The 27392-nt window shown below is 42.3% G+C and overlaps 1 protein-coding gene across 1 annotated transcript in view; it reads left to right on the plus strand.

Annotated features, from left to right (window-relative positions):
• Nucleotides 1–25359, plus strand: part of FAM83F (family with sequence similarity 83 member F) — a 29164-nt gene extending 3805 nt beyond the window's left edge. The window contains 5 exon segments of the mRNA XM_079994576.1: nt 2–467; nt 9644–9811; nt 12364–12485; nt 13037–13743; nt 18813–25359. Of these exon segments, the coding sequence (XP_079850702.1) occupies nt 2–467; nt 9644–9811; nt 12364–12485; nt 13037–13743; nt 18813–18877 (1528 nt within the window). The 3' untranslated portion in view covers nt 18878–25359.
• The last annotated feature ends 2033 nt before the right edge of the window (nt 25360–27392 follow it).

Here is a 27392-nt window from a genome sequence, read left to right on the forward strand (position 1 = left end):
GCGGCGGCGGGAGAATGGCGGACTCTCAGCTGCTGTGCCTGGACGACGCTCACGTGAACGAGCGGGTCAGCGAGCACCACCCGCGCTACTACTACAGCGAGGAGCAGCGGCGGGCGCTGGAAGTCCTGCTGGCCAAGGGGGAGAAGGCGTACAAGGAGCGCCTGAAGAAGGACCAGCTGCGAGACTTCCTCTCCAGCCGGGAGCTGCAGGCCTTGCGGGGCGGTTGGCGCGCCTACGATGCCCACCTCGAGGGGGGCAAGCCGGTGGTCGGCCCTTCGGGGAAGCCCCTGTCCTTGGCTTACTGGCCCGAGAGGTCCGACACCGAGATCCCACCGCTGGACATGGGCTGGACCAACACTTTCTACCGGGGAGTCAGCCGCCTCGGGCTGTATACGCACCCGCGCAAGGAAGACAACGCGCCTCACGTCAAGCAGGTGGCGCGCGAAATGATCCAGCAGGCGCAGAAGGTGGGTATCTCGCCTGGGAGACCCTCGGAGGCGGCGAGGGGGAAGGCGCGCCTCTTCGGAGGCCTCGACAGCCGCCTGCTTCGTGCCTTTAGAAACGCGGATTAAGGGGGCCGCGTCACGTTTGAGTGTTTTTAGGTGAAAGGGGACTGAGATATCAAGAGGAAACTTCTTACTTAGGGCAAAGTTCGTTTGCAGCTCCTCAGGACCCAAGGCCGCTTCTCCTTCTGTAATAAACAAGCACGTGCGCATTTATTCTGCTAACAGGCAACTTTTTAGTTTATTTTAAAGGGTTGCCTTTCTCATAGAGAGTTGGAAGGAACCCTGAGGGTCGTCTGGTTCAAGCCCCTGCAAGGCAACGCAGCCCAAGGGACCTCATAGATATGCCTTATTATGGAACGACCCAACTCCACAGGACAAGCCCCAACATGATTTTGTAGTGTCCTGTATTTTGAGTTTTTCATCCAAGAAGTTCCTTCATTATGCCACGTGGATTTCTCCTGCAGAATATATGCTGCAATCACATGCCCTCTTCAGAGGAAGGGCACTTGATAATAACCATAAATCTACAATCTGTTGTGCTCTCCTCTTCAGGTCACGCTGAAATGAATTACAGGTGTACAAGTACTAACCAGCCATTGTTGTGCCCTTCCCACTTACTTTGTTTTATGGCACTTTTATCCCTTACTTCCTCTAATGGGTTTTCCCCATTTCCTTAATACCTCACAACACTTTGTTAGGGTGGGCCTAGAAGTGGCGAGTGGCTGAAGATTATTTAGTGAGTCTGGCTGCGTAGAGACATGAAATTAGGTCTTCTAAGTCCTCACATCCTCACCATACATTTAAAACATGCTTTACTATCAGACTATCACACAGTCATGGCTTTCCTGCAAAGAATCCTGGGAACTGTAGTTTATGGGTGCTGTGAAGTGTAGCTCTGTGAGGGGTAAAATACAGCTCCCAGGATTCTTTGGGGAAGAAACTGGATTATTTGGAGTAAATGATACTCCAGCCAATACACCAAGGACTGCTGGGATAAAGAAACAAATATTGGGTGGGAAAAAAAATTGAAAATATAAAATCCAGCAGCTACTCACACATATCTCCACTGCTTTCTCTGTGTTTTAGGATTGTGGTGCATGTATGTCAAGGACTGCATCCTTACTTGTTAGTCTTCTATTGGGCCACAGTCTTAAACACACTTAAATACACTGAGTTTAGTGGACTTTATTTTCTTGTAAATAGGCCTAGCCATGAGCAGACTAAGTCATAAGACATTGGTCATAAAAGGCATTTTTTAATATAGGGAAAATCCTGGAAGTTTTGAAGAGCACTGAAGTAAAAGACAGTCTGAGGAAGTGTGAAATATAAAATAGGTTCTAGACAGGAAAACTGGCTGAAATGTCCTCTTTAATAGAGGGCAACTAACAACTTTAAGGGCACCCTGCAAATTACTCAGAAGTAAATATTCCTAGACAATTTGCTTATAGTATGTTTAAGAACTTCCTAAAATTATAATAACTGGTACTTAGAGGAGCCAATTTTAATCATTATGACCTCATTTGAAGGCTCTAGATTCTGTTTTGACTTGTATGGCGTTAAAATACCACAAATGAACTTATTATTTCTACTACATTTGTAGTGTTGTTGTTGTTGTTGTTGTTCAAAGTGTCATATGTGGTTCTCCCCACCACCTTTGATACTCTCACAAGAATCCCATGAACTCCACTAGACTGAGAGAATAAGTCTGCGACCCTGTGCACACTTACTTCAGTAGATGCTGTTGAATACGATAACACATACTTCCTTCCCTAGAGACACCTGAGTAGAGACTACTGCATTCTGTCAGAGATACTGTACAGTAGTTGCAATATTCCTTCATTAAGCAGGGAATTGAACTTTCTGATTTCCAAGGTCCTTCTATTTATTACAATTCTATTCTAAACACAGAGTGGATTGCACTGGGCCAGGGTCACCCATTGACATTCATGAGTCTGAGCAGGCATTCAAGTCCTGACCTTCTTGATACTAGGAATATAGGAAGCTGCCTTATACCAAGTCAGAACCATTGGACCATTTAGCCTGTACAGTATTTTCTATACTCACTGGCAGCTCCTCTGCCAAGATTTCAGGCAGGAGTTCTTCCAGCCCTACCTGGAGATGCCAGAGATTAAACCTGGGATCTTTTGTATGCAAGGCAGAGATCTACCACTGAGCTAACCCAATATTCTAACCACTACACTACATTTGTGCTACTCATATAGTTAAAATTAAACTGTATTCCATAAAGTATGAGTACTCTGATGTATGTGTTTTGTGGATAGCAGTCTTAGGCCTAAATACTGAGCATGCACTGCTTACTCAGCTTCACATAAGACAGAGTAGTAACACCTCAGACATCCTTTTCCTGGAGACTGTCAGGATTGTGTAGTAAGTATTCTATTCTAATTACACAATTGTTAGTATAGAGTTCTAGATTAATTAATTCATATGAATTTTAAAGGTGTGATCCAATATGCAATTGTATATATAGTACATGAAAATTACTATTGTATCCACTCTTGGATGTAATCTTGTTTTAATTGGTTGGTAGCCAAGTCATATTCAGAGTAGACCCACTGAAATTAATGGACTCAATTTAATCTAATTCCATTTCATTAATCTAATTCCATAACAGAATAAGCAATGGAAGGAGAGAGTTACAGCCCAAGATAGGAAAAGAGGTGGTAAGGGAACACCTAAGTACTTTAAAGGAATTCAAATCTCCAGGGCCTGATGGGCTGCACCCAAAGGTACTAAAGGAGCTTGCAGGTGTAATCTCAGAGCTTTTGTCTTTGAGAATTCTTGGAGAATTGGTAAGGTCCCTGCAGACTGGAGGCAGGCACATGTTGTTCCCATCTTCAAAAAGGAGAAAAGATTCCCTTTACAAATATGTTCAAATGAAAGTATTATTCACCTGTGAGCTCCATCATTATTGAGAGTAAAGGTTCTATAAAGTCTTAGATGAGCTATACTTTTGCAGTCATTCGACCCCCAGCCTTTAGATACTTTTAGCTGATGTCAGGGAGGGCAATTTGCCAAACCTTCGAGTACCAGCAATTCAAATGGGTAAGACTGGAGGTCTTACAGTATTTGGCAGTGGAGCCCCAGGCTTATCTCTTTTGCTTTTCAAATCCTGCTGTTTCCATACACAGGTTCAAAAGTGCCAGGTGGAAAGATGGAGCAATAATTTGTTTAGTTATCAAAGAGATCTCAGCAAACACCTTATTCCAAAAATCAGCCAGCCCACATGTGCTTATATGTGCCAACTGCACAGCAGCCCCTCCAACACTATGAATATGTACCTGGGTGCACAAAGGAGAGCTGTCGTTGAGTAAGGTACTAACCATGTACCAACATGAAAGAGGGCTATTGGGTTTGAGACTACAAACTTCTGTATGTCCCAACTGGATTCCCACCATAACTTTTGACTCTGGGCCCCAAAAGCGACATTAATAAGGAATTTTATAAGTACAATATAGAGACCAGTGCCTGTGTCATGTCTTTAACTGATTGTTCAAAAGGAGTTCATTACCTAGTGTCATCTCTTTTAGTAGTGGGACTGATGAGAAAGGACCTCAGTTGACAGCCCAGTAGCCAGAGAAAGGTTTTATCACCTCTATATGGTTTCATATCAGCTATAGAAAGGGAACTGTTTCTGTATAATAACTCATTAAGCAACATAATTTACAGGATTTCCATGACACAATATCCTAAGATATCCCTTTGATCCTAAAGACTGGATGATACTGTAGTGGTTTAAGCAAGGACAAGCCTGGTGCTAATTAATATCATTGCCCATTTAATCCAAACCTGAAAGGTCATTAGAGAAAACATGCTGGTTATCCATGTCAGGATCTAAATTTGTACAAACCTGGCAATGGATATACTATGATCATGACTACAGTGTATTATTAACTAATTAACTAAGGCCAAAGTGGTGGGACCACCATTGCATCTGCAGTCGTGCCGCTCATTGTGGCCATGGCAGAGGGTAGGGTCGGGACCCAATTGCTGCACCAGCTCATGGCTGGTGTGTGATGAGGCCTGATGCCATTGTGTGGCAGCACTAAGACAGTCTCAGGATCCAACACACCCAAAGCTGGCTTAGCCCTGCCCCCTCCTCACTCTTGGAACATGACAGGGAGAGCAGGACTGGGAATTCTCAGTACCTTTCTCTCTGCCTCCTGATTATTTTGATCCTTGTTCAGATTTCCTGGCTTCCTTCTCAAGTGTCATTGGAGGCATTTCCAGAGAGCTTTCATTGTCAGGACCTGAGAGTATTGTTCCATACTTGTTTAGACAAGTGAGGTGCTTTAACTCTTGCTTGTCTCTGCTGGGTCTATACAGTGGACAGGTCAGTGTAGGCTGTGCCAGACATACTTTGGTTTCTCATGCTTGTTGTTGGCCAGGAGAGTGGAGTTACTTTGCCTTTCCCTAGGACACTGCATGCTTCCAGGGACCTTCTCTGATCTTATAATTGAGACTTAGGAGGCTAGAGTTCCGCTCTGAATGGAAATTCATTTATTGCAGCTAATGCAAAAATAAACTGTATGCCTCAGAAATTTTCAGAAGCCAGTAAATGCAAAGTAAAGTTCATGGAATGAGTTCTTTTCCATTAACTGTACACCGATGAAGTTTAGTGTTATTAAACTGGTGCTCAGTGAAGCCTCTGTGTATCTCTTGCCACTTCATTAGTAATCAAAATAAACTCGAGATGTCTTACCGTGTCACGTAAGTGGTCTGTCTGGCTCAGTTTCCTCTGCACTGATTGGTAGTAGCTCTCCAGAATTTGAGACCAGAAACTTTCCCTCCCCAATCCAGAGGTGCCAGGAGTTGAAGGTGGGACCTCATGCATGCAAATCATGTACTTTACCGCTGACATATTTCCCTTCATTGAACTGTGCCATTGCATCTTAAAAATCTGCTTTGTAGCCATAGATACATATATACATAGGTTCCTGCCTGCACATTGAGATCTTAATCAGAGGATTTCTTGGTGTGTCTGCTTTCGAAGTCTGTGAGGTGGGCATTCACAAGAGAGATGGCCTTTTTCAGGGCTGGCCCACCCATGAGGCAAGGTGAGGCGACCACCTCAGGCAGCTGCATCCACAGGGGCAGCAGGTATAGCCTCCAAGGACTGTATTGCCCGTTCCTGCTGCTGGTTGGATCTGTCATCTGTTCAGCAGCGCCCCCCTCCCATGCTGCCTCTACAGTGGCCTGTTGGTCAATAGGAGGTGTTGCTGGTCTTCTTCCATCCTTCTTCCTGATGTAGATCTTCACTTACTCCTTATTCCCTGACTGGGAGGAGGCACCATTTTGTGATTTGCTTCAGGAGCCAAAATGTCTTGGGCTGGCTCTGCCTTTTCTGCACTGGCTGCTTGCCTTTGGAACTCCCTTTCAGTAGAGCTGCAGTGGGCAGCTATACTTCAGGCTTTAGGGGAGGCCTTAAAGACTCATTTGTTATCATAAGTAAACCCCACCTGCGATCACTGGATGGAGACTGGAATATTATGTCTGAGTCTGTTTCCACCTTCTGTGAATGCTGTTTTATTGATGGCTTTAGTAAGAGTTTTTATATAGATGCTATGGAATTTTAAAATGGAACACATTAACTCTCAGTATACTAAAGGTTTCCTCTTCAGATTTTTCAGTCTCGGGTCTGCTCATCTGATGCATGACCTTTTGGCTACACAAGTCTCCTGGGAAGCAGACCAGTGGCAAAAAAATGTGGAGGATTTCATGTTACATGAATGTCAGATGCAGCTAATTTTTTCATGGCTTTAAGAATGGATGATTTGTAGATTATAGTACTTAGTGAAATACTTGCAAAGCATTGGGAAACTGCCTAGTCAACTCTATAATTTTTCCAACTCTTCTCAATTTGTCTTCTGTTGGAAATGGGGCTTAATATTTTCCTCTGAATATACCCTGTCATTTGAAAACCAAGCCCTCTTTCCATCCCCATATTGTTTCTGTCTCTTTCTGCCACCTGCTCTCCCAGTGCTATATAATATCTACCACTGGAGTAATCATTCTTGCTTGAGCCATAGCAATGCTTTATATTTCAGCCACTGATACACTGGTTTACAGTGTGTTCATTTTAATAATTTCAATATTTTTTGCCGACTTTAAAAAACGGGAAAATCTCCACCCAGCATTCTGAAGGTGGTTACGTTTAAGAGAGTAATCAGTTTTCTTAATAGGTTGGCATCTGTTTGTCTCGTGAGACAATGGAAGAGTGCGCCTTCAGAAGTCAAGTCAAGCTGTTGGAGAGTTACAGCGCCTGCTCTGGCTGTAGAGACTAATACAGAAGAGACCTGTTTTGTTACAGCTGGGGCAGATGAAGGCGTCCAGTTGTGCTGATGCAGGAGTACTATGGCATTTCTTCTTTCTGCGCTCCTCCCAGCGTTTAAGAGAGCAATCAGCTTTTGTAATAACTGCTCATGTTACCACATCCTAAGGCTCTTCTTTACTCCAATAGAAGTGCTGAGATGTTCGCTGTCATTATCTGTGTTAAAGCGTGAGTCCTATGAGGAAGGTTTGGAGGAGTTGGGTGTGTTTAGCCTGGAGAAGAGATGATTAAGAGGTGATATGGTAGCTTTCATCAAATTCATTTTCTGTTGCTCCAGAGGGTAGGAGCCTGCAGGTTCAAATTACAAGGGAATTTTAACTCAACATTAGGAAGAACTTCCTTAACAGTTTAAGCTGCCCTTTAGTGGAACAGATTGCCATAGAGAGAGGTGTACTCTCCCTCGTTAGGGAATTTTAAGCATTGGCAGGGGGTTATGCTAGAAAACTTGTGAATCTCTTCTACCTCAATGGGTTGTAGCCAGTTCTGTGCAAGAGCATACGAAGTTTCACTCATGCAATGTGACTTCCATTTCGTCTCCTCCTATGCCTCTCCCCCAATCTGCTCTAGAGGGTCCACCAACCCCCTTGAGCTGATTTTGGGGAAGCGGGGAGGGGTTGGAGAGGATAGGACAGTAGTATGTTTTGCATTGTTGGAATATAGTTCTATGATGAACTTAAGTACAAATGTTACATCACAGACTTTGTGGAGATAAAATAACTTGGTCTACACTTGTAGGCATATGCAAGTAATTTTTAATCTGAGCTGTTTTTGGGAATTGAGGTATGTTAAGGAATACCATAACAACTGAATATCCTTAAAGAAAAGCCTACTGCCATAAACTCACCACAAACAGTCAGGCAGGAGAGACAGAGACCTCCATTCAGATAATCTTCAAAATAATGTTTTGGAGAATTGGGATTCCATTCCCTCTGGTATAGTGCTAACATGCTGCAGAAGGGTACAGTTCTGCAGTGAAGAGGAAGCTGAGAGAGGGAGTGCTGAATTATTTTCATTTGAAATTTGTCTCCCTCCATTTGCTTTTGTTGATTTATCTTCCAGATTATCTGCCATCCTGTTAAACATACTGATTCTATTATACCTCTTATGAGAGGTATCACCTTTACAAAATGTGTGCTGTTCCACCGCCAAGCTCTAGTTAGAGTTGCACATAATCTAGAAAGGCTAAGTAATTTAGCTATGGATGCGGAATAGTACATTGTTTCTCAGTCCTACGCCCAAATACATAAAAAGAGATGGTTGCCTTTGTTGTAAGAATCCAGTGATGCAGGGTACATCAAAACCCCCAAAGCAAAGAAAGAGGGATCCTATTTAATAAGCAGTGTCTGGGCTCTATGACGCTTTCAAGTTCCAAGGTAATGCATTTCCTCAACAGGTAATGTATGTAGCAGTGCAGATTGGCCTCTAGGTCTGTAGAGCACCTCCCTGTTTCTCACTTGTTCTTGCTGGCCCTCTATTCTGCTTGTATGGTCCTGTCTTCATTAAGGGGAGTATTTAACAAGTTCCAACCTTTCTGAAACCCAGTTGACCTCCATCAGGATTGGCAGCCCTGCAAGATTTGCGCAGACAAGACTTCCAAAGAAAATGCCTCTAATTTAGAAGGAGAACGCAGCTAATGGCAATCTGCCCCAAAGCAGGACTAATAAGTAGTGTTGCTAGTATTTGAGTTCAAACAGTTTTTGTAACACAAACTTGTACAATGCATTTTAGATATTAAGGATGGGCCAATATAGCAAAATAGGGGCTCTTTCAAATAAGTATTACTAATCCAAAAATAGTGTAGTTTATCTGAAAAACAAGTGAGCTCATGTGCACTACACTTGGGTATAAGTCACATTGAATTCCACGGGACCTATGCGCACATGTATATAGAACTTCTATAAAAATCCACTTAATGTTACATATCATTACCCAAAGATAGGAAAGAAGCAATTTAAAAACACTTTTTTTTGGGGGGGGGCATACTTTAAAATCTCTTTCCACTGCAGTATGGAACCAGCGGTATTCATTTTTGAGGCCTCCACGGGAGGTTAAGAACAGCTTCAGGTTAAAAGCGGACCTCCGGAACGAATTAAGTACTTAACCCGAGGTACCACTGTATTGTTTGCTTTGATGAGTAATGGCTCTCAGTCCAAGTTCTTTTGCATTACATGCTACCTAATCCTTTCGCTAGGAATTGAACATGGGATCTTCTACATGCCCAAGCATGTGCTCTACCACTCAGTTATGGACACCTGCATTGGTGGAGCTCATTATTACCATTAACTGCTAAAATGATCAATTGTAACATTCCACCTCATTGAGAGGGTGAGGACTGTTAAAGGGGGGGGGGGGATATTTTGATTAAATCCTGCATTAGGGGTTGACTATGATTCCTATTAGGTGGATGAATACTAGATTGTGTTTCTGGGAGAGGGTGGGTACATCACTTCCAGAAAACGGGTCAAATCATTGTGAGAAGTCAGGTCACGCAGTTTAGATGAGAGCAAATACTGTGTTTTTCAGACACTACTCAACATGGAACACTCAGTGAAAACCCTAGGGTGGCTCTGAACAAGAACTAACAAGCTTTCTTGTCTGTTCAGGCAGTAAAAACCACGCTGTCAAATAATGTACTCCTGAATATGTTGAAGCATATGTTTTTCATAGCGTGTAGCGTGTCATGGGTGTATGTGATAAGCCCTGGTGGCATAAGGACAGAAATCTCTGCCTTATTGCAGTATTGCTTTTTAAAATAACTGCTTGTTCTCTTTCTGTTCGTGGCCAGATCATTGCAGTAGTCATGGACCAGTTCACTGACAGGGACATCTTCCGGGATATCGTAGATGCATCATACAAGCGTCGGATCCCCGTTTATATAATCTTGGACGAAGAAGGCTCTAAATTTTTCCTGGAAATGTGCAAAGGCATGGAGCTGAGTGATTTCTATATCCGGGTGAGCTGATGATGTGCACTGTGATTAATGAGAATCATAGCTGAGAGGTATCAAAGCACAGTTTTAATATAAATTTTGAGTAGATTAAATAATTATTGTATTGATAGAGGACTTGGACTTGATTCTTTCTTCACCTTCTATTGCCACTGATCACCTAGCCAGGTGTCCCCTCCATCTTCTCTTTGTGCAGTTGGTTCTTCCTGTCTTAAGTGTAAAACCTTGCATTTGTCCCTATTGGGATTCATTATTAGTTTTGACCTGGTTCTCCAACTGTTAAGGTATTGAATCCCAATTCTGCCTTCTGTGGAATTAGCCATCCCTCCCAGTTTGGTGTCATCGGCAAATTGGATGAGCATCCCTTCAATTCTTTCATCCAAGTCATTTATAAAGATGCTCGATAACAACGGGCCCAGGACAGAAGCCTGCACTTCCCCACATGTCACTTTTCCATGATGATGAGGAACTATTAATGAGCAGTCTTTTTGTGTGGTTGTTTCACATTTCATGACTTTATGCACATCTTGTTCATGAATTATTATTTATTTATTTATTTATTTATTATGGAATCAGTCAGTGATTTATCGTATGGTCACAGACCCATTAAAATCATTATAGAATTGTTAGGTGACTTACATTGTAAGCAGGGTTGAGCACAAGTCACTTCTCCACCTTGGCTGGAACCTTTGTCCTCTAGTGAAGATGCAGGGAGAATTACTATAATCTTAATGGGACTCGAGCAAAGGTTGCAACATTTTCAGATAGTGGAGTACCACTTTATGAGGCAGCCTTTCCACCTTTTCCTTTCCTTTTTAACATGAAAGAAAGGCAAGCTTCTATACTCAGCAGCAGCTGCCAGTTGCTTCTAAAATTGTTTCAGAATGGCACTGGGAACATTGCTAGATGATGGCAGAGTGTGGTTCCCAGCAATTTTGTATGAAAAGAAAGATGGAGGTCCATATGTGCATAAGGATTTATTATCACTGGTTTCAGAAGCCCTTGTTTCTGAATAATTGTCCTCAGCATTGCAGCCTAAGCTGCAGTGCTCTGTAATGCTCTGGTATTTGCTTCATTCTCTCTGCAAAAACGCAGAGTGGGACGCAGGTGGCGCTGTGGGTTAAAGCCTCAGCGCCTAGGACTTGCCGATCGAAAGGTCGGCGGTTCGAATCCCTGCGGCGGGGTGCGCTCCCGCTGCTCGGTCCCAGCGCCTGCCAACCTAGCAGTTCGAAAGCACCTCCAGGTGCAAGTAGATAAATAGGGACCGCTTACCTGCGGGAAGGTAAACGGCGTTTCCGTGTGCGGCTCTGGCTCGCCAGAGCAGCGATGTCACGCTGGCCACGTGACCCGGAAGTGTCTCCGGACAGCACTGGCCCCTGGCCTCTTAAGTGAGATGGGCGCACAACCCCAGAGTCTGTCAAGACTGGCCCGTACGGGCAGGGGTACCTTTACTTTACCTTTACCTCTGCAAAAAAAGGTGTGCGGATTCTTTCTTTCTTCAGTTTAAACATTCTCTGTAGATTCCCACAAGTTTTATTGCATGAAGAGGTGCTCTAGCTTTCTTCTAAGACTGAATAGCATCTTTGTTCACTGACTTTCACCTTTATAGATCTGGTCAGCCTTTTGCAATGCATGGTCTCTGATCCTCTGTTCCCCCAACTGTTACATTTGAATGCCCATTGTCTACTTTTTCAGAGCTGTTCAGATGAATGAAGTAAGAACTGTCAAGCACTTTTTATATTCAGCATACTATGGAAATTATTATTGTTGATAATCATCACCACTTTTTTTTCAGGTACAAAGAACCTTCCCTAAATTAGGGTGTTTCTAATCATGAAGGTTCTCATTCTTCACCAGACAACTACTTTTCAAGGCTCAAATAAGTTTGCCTTTCTTTCTTTCTTTCTTTCTTTCTTTCTTTCTTTCTTTCTTTCTTTCTGAAGACGGTTAAGAAACTTCAGCTGGTGCAGAATTTGGCAGCCAGGTTGTTCGCCTTTTGGCAAGATGGTTTGAGTGTATTATACCAATCCTGGCCCAATTGCACTGGCTGCCAATTAGTTTCTGGGCCCAATTCAAAGTGCTGGTTTTGATCTAAAAACCTTAAAGGGCTGAGGACCAAAACACTCCAAGGGGCAACTCTCCACATATGAACCTACCCAGACCCTGAAATCATCATCTGAGGCCCTTCTTTGTGTGGCTCCTCCACAAAGGGTCCAGAGAGTGGCAACACATGAACAGGCTTTTTCTGCAGTGGCTCCCTTGTTGTGGAATGCACCTTCATAACATATCTTTAGGCTCCAGGCAAAAACATTTATCTGTAACCAGGCCTTTGGCTGATTAACATTCTATGACCTTTTACATGTGTTTGTGGGAGGGGAGGTTATTGGTTTATTTTAATTTTATTATGTATTTTGGGTTCTCATTTTGTCTTTGTATGTTGTGAACTGCTCTGTGATCTTCCGATGAAGCGTACTAAATAACAACAACAACAACAACAACAACAACAACAACAACAACAACAACAACAACAACAACACTGTGCTTTTTCTTTCTATCAGAATATCCGTGTGCGTTGTGTGACTGGAGCTGGGTTCTACATGCCATCAGGGAAGATCCAAGGCAACTTGGCTACACGCTTCCTGATGGTGGATGGTGAAAAAGTTCTTACTGGATCGTACAGGTCAGTTGCTAACTCAGGGTGGGCGTTCCTTTTACATATATGCATGTAACTTTCCCTCCGATAACTGGAACATGAAATGTGTCCTGATCCTTTTGCAACTTAGCTTAATAATTTGTTCCTAGTTTCACACATGAAGTCAGACCTTTGGTCCATCTAGCCCAGAATTGTTCTCACGTTGCCTATGTTTCTAAGTAAAAATGCACAAGATTGGGAAGCATGAGGGCAAAGCGGAATGTAGAAGGAATCAGAAACACAGAACAAAGGCAGAAAGGAAGAGAAGTATGTGAGCAATATGAAGCAGGATTAAGAGGGGAAGAAGGGATATAAGAGAAAAGATGTACACAGAAATGACAAAAATGTTTGACTGTCACCTGTCTATCTTCCAAGTACTTTCTCTGCTATGTGTGTCTACAAATTAACAAATGTACTTGGATAATAAATATGCTTCCTGATTACTACGACATGTTTTCCTAGATGGTATGAGCTTAGATGTGAGAGGGTAACTGTTTCTGATTGCAGTGCTTTTAACAACAATATCTCTTGTTTGATAGTTTCACATGGACCTCATCCCACATAGACAGAAACATGGTCTTGTACTTGACCGGGCAGCATGTGGAGATGTTTGATATTGAATTCCGTGAACTCTATGCTATTTCGGAGGAGGTCAACCTCTACAAGGAGCTGAACCTTCCGTGCCCTTTCCGCCAAGGCGTCGGGAGAATGGGATTTTCCTCCTCTACAGTGGCCCGGAAGGCCATCAGCCCAAAGTATGGACTGGTAGTGGCAGTTCCCCCAGGCGAAATGATGCGCTGGGCCTCCCGCCAGAGGCACGAGTCACAAGGGACTCAAGAAGCACAGGAAGAAGAAAGTGAGTCCAATAGGCGACTACAAACTTTTCTGAATGACCTTATCACGGTGGAGCAAGTGCTGCCAGATATTGAGCCTCCACTTGAGGACCTGAACAGAGGAAACCGGAGTCCTCAGAAACTATTTTCCCTATTAAAATCCAAATCCAAATCCAGGGAGTCCATCCGTGACCTCAGGAAAGATGATGTTGCCAATGGGGAAGCTGGTTCCAAACCAGTCAAGAGGTTTGGCAGTGGATTTTTCAGACGGGCCAAGCGGCCACCACCCTTCAATGCTGATGCCAGTTCTATTGCCAGTGATATTGCTGAAGACTTTGTGGTTGTGAAGACAGGAAAGGAAAGCCAGGCTAGCCCTCGCCCTGTCAGCGTCCGTAGTAGTGGGGCTAATTCAGGTAAATAATCCTGGGGAAGACTCTTTATTTTTTGTTTTTACCAACAAAATAGTTACTCTTTCAGGATTTTTTTCCCCAGAAAAGCTTGCCCTTCTCTATTCTGCTTTCCGTTCCCCAAACTTCTATACTGGGTGATAGACCAGTCAGTGTATGGGCAGAGTAAAAGGAGGGCAGCTATATCAAGTATTAGTATAATCCTGAAGTCTGACACTAACCTCATCTGATAGCTTTGTTTCTAGATGAGTTTAATTTAGGGGGCTAATGGGATAATTTCACATTCTCTTTCATAAATTAGGTTCATAAATCAGGTATTTTGATTCCAAGAAGGAAGCAGATTGTCATTCTGTGTTGCGTGAGTGTAATGTAGGTTTATTAGCAAAACTGAGATGCCTCATGCCACTTAACTTTATATGACTGGGAAGAGAGTTGCTGTGACAATCATGGAAGGTATTTGTATTCAAAATGCGCCCCTGGATGCACCAGCCGAGGCTTAAATAGACTCCTCTTATGTTTGACTCTTTCATAAGACACCTTGATTCATTTAATCTGCTATCTTACACTGTTCAAGGGTGAAGGGTGAAATTCTGACGTCTTTGTTTTGTTAATAGCAAACTATTTTATCATGGGGTTGGGTTGGGAATGAGACATGTCAGAGCAGACAGATCCACTCAGCATCTACCGTGTGTGTGTGTGTGTGTGTGTGTATGTGTGTGTGTGTGTGTTTGTGTGTCTATGTATACACATGTGTCCCTATCCTCTGATGAACAGAACCCCAGTAGAACACACTTCCCTTCCCTAGAGCTCTCATTTGCAGTGTGGTTTGGAGAAGGAAACAAGTGTTAAAAAGAGACTCCAGGTGGTGTTTTTTTCTGCATTTTTCATAACCTCGCATAAATGAGGCAGTATCCTGCCTGTCCCCTAAGCCCGCTGTGCATTCTAGAGGGGGAAATGCTAGCAACAACCATTAAAAGGGTCTCTTGTGATAAGCTAAGCCAGCATTTGTGGAATCTTTATATGAGGCCTTTTGGAATTCCCTTATAACAATTCTTTCTTGTTTATAATTACTGGCTACAGTATAGCTTGCAGTTGTTTAGTCTTCTTAACTTTGGGGGGAGGGAACTAACCTGTGGCCCTTCAGATGCTGATGGACTCCGGTTTCCATCCGCTCCAAAAATAAGGCCCAATGGTCAGAGATGGTGGAAGTTGCAGTGCAACAATTTGACTGATGGTCAGTTTTGTATGACCGAAGTCCTGTAGCTATTAACTACTTCCTCTAAAGCAGACATGGCTAACCCATGGGCAGCATCTGTCCCTCAAAACATTTTTGTGAGTCTCCAACAGCCCCTGCTCCACATCATATGCCAGTTTGGGGATGGAACTGGTTAGTGAAGTTTAAACAACAGCCTTGCTGTGTGTGCCAAGTTGATCAGGCTTGACCTGAAACACTCAGTTTGGGAATCTTCGTTTGCACAAGGAATGCAAGGATACCTGGAGCCTTCCCCACAATTTGGGTTTTCTGCAGATTGCCTTTTGCTCCAATTCAGCTTTGAAGAGTTAATTTTCGCAGGGAAGGCTCTGGAGCAATAAAAAAGTGTGCAGGAGCTTTAAAATGTGCACCATGCTTGGAAAGCGCATAGGAAAAGTAAGTGTGGATAAAGCTCTAAAAGTAAGCTGTTTTGTAGTCATATATCTCGAGAAGCAAAAGTTCTGTCCCATAGAATCCAGAAATTTGATTGATTTTTGAAAACAACATTCTTCTCTGCAAAGATTCAGGTATGAATTGTCTCAGTAATGTTCTCTCCACATGCATGGGAACATCCTCCATTTGCATGGGTACAAAAATTTCTCATAGCAAAGTAGCAAAAGTTTGCCACCTTGCATCACAGGCCCAACTTGATGGTCTTCATGCTTCCTGTTAGCAAAACCCATTCACACACAAACTTCATGCATGCCTGTGGTTTCCAAGCAACTACTAAAGCTTGTCTATTGTTCTTGAGAAGTAACTACAGCTTCAAGGCTGAATATCTTACAAAAGCTAAGCTTCAAACTAGGTTACAAACACAGCTTTGCTAATAATGAAAGGATAGCATTGAATTTGAGAGGTTTTACACATTTTTAAAAAGTATTATATGTAATAAAGAAAGAATATATCATAAGCATAAATGTCTCTAGCCAGCATTAACTTCCTAGGTTACCAAATACACAAGTTGGCCCTAGTGCGTCTGCTTGTTAGGGTTACCAAGTTACTAAAACCATGTTTCAAGATGCATTTTAATCATGACACTCCCAATGAGTCATTTGTTTTTTAAAAAATGAATTTAAAATTATTGTTGACTCCAGGGGGGTCTCCTGTTGTGATGGCATGATGCCAGAAGGTTTTTTTGTGGGGCCCCCATATCCCCCTGAAATTTCCATTAAAATTAAATAATAGTCTTTTAAAATTAAATAAAAGATTTGCTGCCTGCTTCCATATAGTCTCCACAGGTGCTGCTCTGTCGAATTTAATATAGAACAATGAATGGTGATGAAATGTTTTCAAATAATGTAGAATGGCTGATAGTAGTGCTTGGGAAGGCAGTTCTTGCCACGGCTGTTTTGACCCTTAGGGTTGACCTGGGTCAGTGTGGCCCTCAGTCCAAAAAAGATTAGCTACCCCTGCTCTGAAGTTAAATCTGTTCACTGTCTAGCCTATCCTCTAACAGTGGCCGTGTAGGATGAAATAGAAGGAGCTGCAGAACCAGCACAAACTGTGGGAGAGGGGAGAGCTGTGCAGTAGTCAGAAGTTTCTATACACCCCCCCACACACACACATCTCACAATCTTTCCAGGCAAACGAGGCATAGTTACAGTTCAAGTACCCATTCCAGCCACACTTGCCCTCCAAGCCTGAGCTTTCCTACTCCTGGATTAGAGACTTTGGTTTAATATTTGTATTCTGCTTTTCCAAAAACAAATGTTGAGCTCAAAGCAGCTCACAATAATCACAGCAGCATTTAAAAAACAAGCATTGCAATCACTAACACCGCAATATATAAATAAAGCAAACAACAAATTCATCAGAGCAATACAACTCAATAATTGGAATCCCAGAGTTGATACAGTATGTGAAGTTGTCTCAAAATACAATATACACTAAGCCGAACAATTTCAGATACTTCAGTAGGAAGGAACCCACTTAAGGCTGTTGAAACTACTAATCACCACAGTTCAGAATTTGCTCCACTTGCCTTTGCATAAATGTTTTATACTTGCAGCCAGTGCAAGAAAGCACTGTGTGTTTCACTGCCAAGGAAGTAATCTATGGCAGCCTGAGAGACCTATGGCATATAGCAAGCTATAGTGAGAAGCCAGCCACATGTCATGTATAAAACATTAAGCTGGCCACCAGACCTGGATGGTATTTGAGAAGATGGGAAATTGGGTAACAGGGCATAAGCTGTGCTAATTGGTACACTAATATTTCTAGGTATACAGGTACTGTCTTTTAACATTGAATGGTTATCACTCACAGTAACTAGAGTTTCCCCATTGGAATATGCATGGGGAGGTTCCCAGCTGTTGAGGAAAGGAAATAGGAAGATGAGGAAATTCTGGTTGGATATCTTGAGGTTTCTGCCATTTTAGCTTGGAAGCGATGGTCAGAAGCACCTCCCCCACCCCACCCGTTGTTTTTTACTGGAGTATAAATTGTAACACCGAAAGTTTGTTTACATTTCAGCTTAATACATTTTGAGACCCTTCTTGGAGATGGGCGGTCTGTTTCTTTTGCGTTGAAATCTGCATGGCACAAGACATGCACAGATTCAAACATTGTGTTTTAATTCACAGCAGAGAAAAAAATCATTTATCATTTGTAACATTTTATTAAAGTTGACCAGAGGGCATGCAGCAACCCCTAGTGATAAAACTAGAAAATAGCAGAGGCCCATATAGATATATAATCCAAAGTGAAGGTTATTAAAGCTTTCTGTATGTTGAAATTTGTCATTCTGTGTATTCAGTGAAAAAAGTTTTAGACTGTAGCAATTAGAGCACAAAAAGAACAGCTCAACTCAGGTGCCAAATGGGCAGGTTGATATAGTGTGTATGGAGGACCAGGACTGAATCTAAAGCTTAAGTTTTGAACGTGGACCAGTGTCCTGGTACCTATCAACTAGTAATTTTACAGCGGACTATTCAAGTAAATAATGTCTAAATATAAGTCACATGAACAAAGTGGTGCATGTGTGCACATGCAGTGCCTGGTGGAGAGCTATTCAAGTAAATAATGTCTAAATATAAGTCACATGAACAAAGTGGTGCATGTGTGCACATGCAGTGCCTGGTGGAGAGCGCTTCCTGGACTGGTTGCCTTTCTGCCTACTCACCCAGTTAGGAGATTCTCACTGGTATTGTCTGTGGCACACAGAGGGAGGGGGACTAGGGACTGCTTTTCCAGGGCACCAGCTAAAGAGGATGAAAACGGTGGTGGGAAAGCCAAGAGAGGCTACTTCCACCCTTAGCATCTGCTGCCTGAGGTGATTACCTCATTCTTCTTAACTACCCTTAATGTAGTTTGCAATTATCTAAATAATTTTACTTTGAACGAGATGCATTTAAAAAAACGTTTTTGTTAATGTTGCTTCTAATAATCCTGAAAAAAAGGAATTGGCCTTCTCAATGGCCTTCATTTGATAACTGTATATATAATATGATGCTTAAATACTGAAGTTCTGCTTTATTTACAAGAAGCGTTCAAATGCATACAAGTCTATAAAAGTATTAGTAATTAAACATGGTGCCTTGATGGTATCTGCACCTCTGTTAAAAAGCTGAAAAGACCATATTTTGTGCCGTAACAAAATTTGTAAATTAATTGGGAATAAACAATCGAAATAGTTTGAAAAATGCCTTCACTGTGGAAACATTTCTGGAATATGTTTCCTGTGGCTGTGGGTGGGGATCATGAGTTGCAGAAGGGAAAAGGAAAACTGAGAAGGTATACCTGAATGTGTTAATTTTCTTTTTTAAAAGCATGCTTGAAATCTTTTAATTAGAAACATTTGGTTCATTTTGTTTTTCTGATACAGAAAGAATGAGACCAAGCTCCCCTTCAGGGGACAGAGCCAAACAGTCCAACTGTGTGGTGTCGTGATCTGAGGAAAACAGCGACGGGAAAACTGAGAACCCGAAGGGACAAGTGTGGCTGTGGAATATACAGCTGTGGGCTGATTTCAAACCTACAGTCCCAAGTTCCTCACAATGGTCTGTATCAACACTCTACTGTCAAGGTCGGAGCTGGTACATCCATCTAAAGTGCACATGCAGAGTAAAACACATGACATGGAAGATTCCTATGTGGAGAGGTAGCAGCATGAATTAAATAACAGTGATAAGTGGAGTTTGGAGTTTAAATCTGTGCTGACATACATGAAGGGGTGCTTTCTATTTCTATGTGTTGCTTCTTAAATTTGGTTACAGGCTTAAGAAGAACACGGTTATATTGTTGATAATTGTACTGTACTGCTGTTGATTTTGTGAGTCAGAAACACAAATCAGAGTTAAAAGGTAGAATCCAGAGAAGATGGTCAAAGCTGGGGATTTTGTATGTCTGAGGCAGCATTTCTCAAACATCCGAACATCTCCAATCATCTACAAACCTTTAACATTTACTAGATCTTCTGCACCTTCCATAACCTTTTCTGTAATCCTAATGTATGGATAGCCACCATGTGGCAGTGACAAAGACAAGAAGGGGCTGTGGAATTGCTAGAGAAGGTCTGGTGGGCTCATGCTCCCGGCTGTGGCACAGAGTTGGGCCTATGCTCCTGCTTCCTTCTGCTGAGCTACACAACTCCCTACCTGGACTAAAACAGTTATGCTAAGGACCTGGGAGCTGCATGTATATTGTACAGTGGCACTAGTTCAGAACCTCAGGTTCATGGCCCATATGCAACCCTTCAGGCCTCTCCATCTGGGCCAGACCCCTTCACCAGCCACACCCCCTGCCAGACCTGCTTTGCCCCCTCCTTGAGTGTTTTTGTCTGGTTGGAATGATGTGTCCTTGAAGCCTGCTGTAACAAACATAAAATTAACATTTGTTGCTGAGCCCACCAGTGACATGTGGCCTCTGGAAAGTTGCCCAGGAGGTAACGTGTCCCCCTGCCCATCACTAATCTAATGGGACTTGCACACTTACAAAAATGCACTAAATTATATGTGCTGCCCCCACTTCCTCTGATGAGTCCTGATTTCAATTTGGGGGGTGGTGGCCTAAGGATTTCTGTACATGTTTGTTTCTCCTCTTCAGAAATCTATTAAGATTGCTCTAGGCAATGAAGAAAGAGTCAGTGAAATTGATATCCAATTCCTCTTCATTCCATATAGAGCTTGACATTTAAACAAATCTTATGCCCTATAATGGTTATTTGGATGAAAGCATGGGTCATAATGCCAGATGATGCTTATTAAGGTGTGCAGGTGAGAATCTACATGGTCTCTATTAAAAAAACACAACTTAAAAGATGCACTAATAAGAGTAGCAGGTGGCAAAACAATGCAAGATTGGTATAAATGAAATCATTTAATTTGCCCTTGCATCTCGTTACTTTTGTCCAGATTTATAACGACAAATGATTAAAAGTACCTAATTCAGTTCCTTATTCCAGCGCTTTAAAAGTCAAGGTTGTCAGTGCAGAGTCACACTACTTTATACAAGCCCAGTGGATTAATTCAATATACGGACATTTGTTTTCCAGACAGCTGTCCTATAGTCAGTTTATGGCTTTATGCTGCCTTAAACAGTAGCTTTCAGGCCCTACCAGAGGCTGTCTGCCTTTTTGTATCCAGCCTGTCTGTTACAGAATACTAATCAGAGAGTGAGGTGCAGAGTTTGCCTTGTTTAACACACATGCTAGCTCTGTTTGAGAATGTTCAGTAAGAAATACATCCAAGAGGAAATGTCACACACACTGTGCTTTCAAATTGCCTGCTGTGTCAGCTTTTATAGCAAGGGGTCTTCCAGAAATTGGATTACGTTTGGATGGCTGAGGGGTTGCGGGTGGGGGAGCTCATGCCTAGCCAACCATCTATTTATTAGTGCTATTTAACATTGATTTAATGGTATGCGGGGCATGTGCTGTACTCTGCCTGGAAGCTGTTCATTACAGCGATTTCCCTTCTTCTGTACACATGGCTACTTAAACTGGATTCCACGGAGATGAATGGTGTATTAAAACCGCAATGGTATTCACCCACTTCTCCATCTATATTCAGATGGCCAACTTTCAGCCAGACGTGGTATATGCACGCAGTACATTTAACTTCCAAGTGGGGTGATTGTACTTCAAAAATATATCAATGCAACCATTGTTGTAATAGTCACAGCCTCTGCCTTCACTCTGCTGAACATAAGCAGTTCACTTGTGTCAAAACTGCCTTGAATCCCTTGAAAAAGGTAATCTGTTTTGATTTGGAGTAGCTCCAATCGAAAAATATGTACATATTAAAACATCCGGGCAAATTTATATTTAAAAGGTAATTTATTTTTAAAAACTAATTCTATATTTCAATTCCATGTGCACTTGTAAGTTTTTACAGGGCTCAATCATGCGTTCCAAAAACTATAAATCCAAGTAGGTTTTGGTTTTGGTTTTGGTTTTGGTTTTAGAACAAGTCCCATGAATTGTTCCCATTATCCCCAGGTACTTTTTTTTGTGGCTCTTGTATTTGTTCATGATCTTAAAAAGCCACTTGATTTCAAAAGTGTTTCATGATTGCGGATATGTATTTTTAAATGTGATACTTTTGTTGTTGTTGAAATGCAGAAACCACAAAATGAAATGAAACGAAATCTTGAACATCATATTTTTCCACAGCCACAGATAATTTGAAGGGACGGACTAATGTGTCTGAATGTTTTAACACCCAGATGAAATTAAAATTGATGTGGTATTGGAATTGTACTTTAGAATGATAGTAATACCCATTGCATTGCAATGCAATTCAAAATATGCTTAGGTGCATACAGATGTGCATGCAAACAAGGCCTGAATTGTTTCTATTTGACTGCTGAAGCCCAGTTTCCCCTATTTGATAGATGTATCAGTCAGCAAATCAATTACTGATCTAATACTCCAGCGTTAGTCAACCCAGGGCCCTTCAAATGTTGGATTCCCCTCCCAGCATCACTGATGATTAGACATGTTGACTGGAGCTGGTGGGAGTTGGAATCCAACATCAACTGTGAACCACCCTGAGATCTTATGATGAAGGGTGGTATATAAATCTAATAAACCATCTGGATGGCACTACATAGCTACTGCTTCAATAGTCAGATCTTGGTTCCCATGTCCACCATTTTAAAATGTACATTTTTAAACTTTGAAATTGCTGCATGTACATGAGCATGCGTACATTCATTCACCCCATGAGCAATGTGTGTGTAAACATTGGCAAATTGTTTTGGGGGAGGGGGAGATGAGTTGGTGATGATACCTGTTTAGGGCCAATTAGTACTGTGCTTTTGCTGCAAACGCTAATGGTTTCCTCTGAACTTGACCCAGAAGATAAATTAGTATATTTTAATAAAAACATGAGTCTGTTTTGATGATGGGTTTACCACTCAGATTATGTTCATATGTGCACACCCTTCTTTATGGAAAGCTTCAACTGCAATTAAATTCTCTGACAATCAGATCTACACAAGGGGTTTGCACATTGACAGTGGTATTGGGAACAGAACTTTCATGAGGAAGATGTACAAGCACATATTGCACAAAAAACCCCAATGCTACACAAATTGCATTTTGGGATCTGTACAGATAACCATTTCAGAACACATTCTACCAGAGATGTGTAGCAAAGTTCTCCTTAACACTAAGTCAAGTGAACTATGCCTGGGGTGAACAAAGTAACCTGTCATCAGGTATTCTAGTCTAGGGTGGTTTAGTTGGGTCACTCTGCCCGAGTCATAACACCCACCATGAACTTTTGGGAAGGGATTGTGGCATGGTGTTGGGCTTTGCACCCAGAAGGTCTCAATTTCATTCCCTGGCATCACCAGTTAAAAGGATCTTCGGTAGCAAGTGATGAGATAGACCTCTGCCTGAGAAATTGTGGAGGTGCTGTCAGTCAGAGTGGACAATACTTGGCTAGAGGAACAAATAGTGTGACTTCATGGAACAATTTTCTCTGTGTGAGAGAGAGGGAAGGAGGCTGACTTGGTGAGAGCACAGAACATCTACTTACTGAAGTTTTTAATGACGTCTCAAGCTGATCTATATTATGCTAGCAAGCAGACCTGGTCATTGCTGAGGCTTTGATATATGCAGGTTATAAATCTACACATAATAATACGCACCTAAGTTCCATTTAGGTTGGTGTGATTTAAGAGGGCATGAAAGAGATCAAGATTTCAGTCTGAGTTTGCAATTAATTGATGATCATCTTATAACCATTTTAGGACCCATTCGTTCTAGTCTCTCCCTGAAATCTGGTAGCATAGTGGAACTGAATTGGCCTAACTCACCCATGTGAATGTTATGCAAATGATGTTTAGTGATTTTATTTGTGCAGTATACTTCTTCTGTAGCTTATGCTAAAAGTGTTGTGTATATTTGGAATTTATTTCATTACATTGCACAGGATAAGTGGATCTGGTCATAATTCTAAAATAATGTCTTTGAAAATTCACCACTTTTCTTCAGTCCCTTGAAACTTTCTGTTTCTCCATGATGAACAGATTTTGATTAAAAACTGATCTCAGGAGTTTATTAGAAGATTCATCTCATAACCTGTCGACTTATTGTATACCCATCTTCTGAGTAATTTTCATCAATATTTTTAAAGGTCTTCAATACTTCCTAGTTATCCAGAAATTATTTGCTGCATATTTCCCATTAAGGCTAGGCTTAAAAGGAAATCTTTCAGCTGACTTTCAGCTATTTAATTTAACCCTATGCTCACATATAAAATTACTGAGTGCTTCCCTGATTATAAAACCTCTTGGTCCACTTCATATACAACATGAAAAAAGAATATGGATTATCAGCTGCCTTTCTATGGGGGGGGGGGGGGAGGAATACTAGTGCAGCCAATACCTATGGAGGGACACTTCTAAATAATTGGATACAGACATAGGTGGATCAATAGTTTGACGGTATAAAGCAGATTTGTAGGTTAATTTTTGAGGTGCAGTGTGGTCTGTTATGAATGCACAGACCTGCACACTTTGGTTACAAGCCTCAGTGAAATAGTTGTGCTGCAGCCTAGGTTCACCTTTTTCTTACACTGAGATTATCCACATGAAGGGAAAATGCCATGTGGAAAGAGGACTGCACACTAGAGCAATTCCAACAGTGCAGGTTTAACATGAAAATATGCTTTACTAGTCCTCCCCTCCCCCCACTTCAGAATCTGCTCTTGAGTGCCTTAATCTTGAACCTCTTCCTAGAATGGATCTTTAGTGGATCTTGAAATTGGTTTCTCTGTGCCTAAGCTACGGCATTTAATCTCAGATCTTATTACACAGTGTTTAGCTTTTTAACATTCCTTTCTACACTTTATGGATTTTGTTTAACTTTCGCGACACTTGCTCTCTTATGCCCTAGTAGTCTTTAATACCAATTTTCTGCTTTGACAGCATCAGCTGAAACTTTTTCTGCTCGTGTTGAAAGCTTGGATTTACTTTTGACTTTCTAGTGTGAAGTTCAGGTCTTTGGAGCATGTAGAAATTTATTGACACATTAAAATGGTGCTGGCAGCTTCCATGAGACCAGGGATGGGCAACGGTGGTGGTGATGGAAATAATTATGATTTATTTTGGCCAGTGCCATTTATCATGTGTCAGCACTTGAGAAATAATGTGGCAATGGATGTATGGGGCATCTCCCTTGCTAGCAAAGTACGGGAAAGGAAAACGTAAGCCTCAGGGTACATCAGGTCTGCACAGAACACTTGCGGCGCTTCTTGCTGTGGGACTGTAGCACCAGGTTGGAGGCATGAAAAACAAGCGTGGTATGGCACAAGCATGCCCTCAGCCTGCACCATAGGTCAGATCATGACAACTTCACATCCTCTGCTGGCTCTGGAAGCACTTTTCTGCAGTGCAAATAAGTGTGTATGTGGTGGTAGAGGAACATTCCAGGCTTGAAACTTTGATATTTGTGAAGGTGTGGTGTACATGACTCCTCAAAAGAAGCCCACCATGATCCAGCATGTTGCATTCCCAGCATTAATTCATTGAGTTGTGGCTTTTGCTCAGGGAAACTTTATTTGAAGTGCCATTGGATAACAATCCCCGCCCCCTTCTTATATCCTTCCTTGGTGGAATAGACTGAGCACATTGCAGAGCAGCAATGTTGTTGACTTTCCATGGGATAAGGAAGGGATCTGTAGTTCTTTAACCTCTTTCCCTTTTTTGGGCTCGCAGTGCCTGAGTTGATCATGCCTTGTAGCTATATGGACTAGAATAGTCTACACTGGCTGTTGCTGGCAACAGTAGACCCAGGTTTGGTGGGCAGCCTTTTGACAATATGCCATATTGTTGCGCGTAAACATACTTGTTTGGTGTGTACATGTGCCTTACTGTCATAACAAATGCATTTTATACAACAAATAAATTCAAAACTGTTTTAAGTAGCCTTGTATTTATTGGCATGGTGTCATCTAACTGAATGTGATCAATTCTCTCTAGTTTTGTAATGAATTACGGGCGACCATGTGGGGCACCTCTGGAAAGATAGGTATTTTGGTGAGCGATACACAGCTCTGCTTACAAAGAAATCAAGAAAGGGCATCAGCCCTCGAGGGAAACTCTTGAGAGGCCAGGCAGTGGCTGGGGATTAGCAGCTGATTAAACTGACTAAAGTTAAGTATCCATACTTCATTATACATAATACTAATTGACACGGCATATTTCTATGAAAGAAAAAACCAAAACCAAAGTAATTATATAACTACTACATATGTCAGGATTATTGTATATTATAACTTAATAAGACTTTTGAGTTTGGGAAGGGGCCTCAAGATTGTGGGCCCTCATGCACCACACCCCATATGACTGCCATTGTGGACAATAGTAAGGCTGCTCTGCATTGACTTTTATTTTTTACAATCAACCTTTAATCACAAGGAAAACAAAACTAACTAAGATACAGGGGGAGATAATAAAGGGAATTTCACATTACTAAGGAAGTACATATTATAGAAAGGTGCCCTTACTACTTGTTTAAAGGTAAAGGTAAAGGTACCCCTGCCCGTACGGGCCAGTCTTGACAGACTCTGGGGTTGTGCGCCCATCTCACTTAAGAGGCCAGGGGCCAGCGCTGTCCGGAGACACTTCCGGGTCACGTGGCCAGCGTGACATCGCTGCTCTGGCGAGCCAGAGCCGCACACGGAAACGCCGTTTACCTTCCCGCTGGTAAGCGGTCCCTATTTATCTACTTGCACCCGGAGGTGCTTTCGAACTGCTAGGTTGGCAGGCGCTGGGACCGAGCAGCGGGAGCGCACCCCGCCGCAGGGATTCGAACCACCGACCTTTCGATCGGCAAGCCCTAGGCGCTGAGGCTTTAACCCACAGCGCCACCTGCATCCTGCCTTAATTGCCAGGATAATTTTTAGCGCTGTTTTATCTTTCTGCTTTTCAGAGAAGAGGATGTAAAATGAGAGTGCAACATAGAGGTTATTTAAAATAAAATAAATGGGCATTGAAGACCACCACCCTCTCTAGGGAAGTAATCTGCACACGCCCAAAGGCATTCATTATTGGTATTAGTATTTAGATCTATCTTATCCGAAGATCACCAGGCAAAATACAACAATTTTTACAGCACTAGGACCTGCCTGAAATTGTCCTAGGCACAGGGGTCAGCAAACTTTTTCACCAGAGGGCCGGTCCAGTGTCCCTCAGACCTTGGGGGGGGCGGACTATATTTCTTGGGGGGGGGGGAATGAATGAATTCCTATGCCCCACAAATAACCTCATGTAAAAACACCAAGCAGGGCCCACAAATAACCCAGAGATGCATTTTAAATAAAAGGACACATTCTACTCATGTAAAAACACGCTGATTCCCAGACCGTCTGCGGACCGGATTTAGAAGGCGAGTGGGCCGCATCCGGCCCACGGGCCTTAGGTTGCCTACCCATGTCCTAGGGCTCCCATCAAAAAGGATAGGAAAGCTTTTTTTTGGGGGGAGACTTATTTGAGGCTTTCTACATGAACAGAGATTTTTATCTTCATGGAGGGTATATATACTTTCCTATATGTTTGACAAGAAAATTGCCCAGTCTTCAAAAAATATTGGCTTAGCTGTTAAAATATTTGACACGCTCTTGAATTCAAGAGAAACAAGCACTTTGTTATCTCCTACCTGCCAGGAACTCTCTCCCATCTGCCAACAATACTTGCACTGAGCACTTGCAATTGAAAGGCAGAGGTTGGAGGGGGAGCAAGTCTTAAAATGTGATCACTCTTAGCTGTCTTGCTAAGTATGCTGCATTTGTACAGAAAGATCAGTTCTGATTCAGCATGGACATTGCCGACATTGTACTGCTGCTTGAAAGAATGGGAAGATGGCTCTGCCTTAGTGCGCTGAGGGATAACTGCAACAATCATAGGAGAGGGGAAAGCATGGGGGTCATCTTGTCCATTACTTTTCCCCAGTGCC

Source organism: Podarcis cretensis (assembly GCF_951804945.1).
Source record: "Podarcis cretensis genome assembly, chromosome: 10".
Lineage (NCBI taxonomy): Eukaryota > Metazoa > Chordata > Lepidosauria > Squamata > Lacertidae > Podarcis > Podarcis cretensis.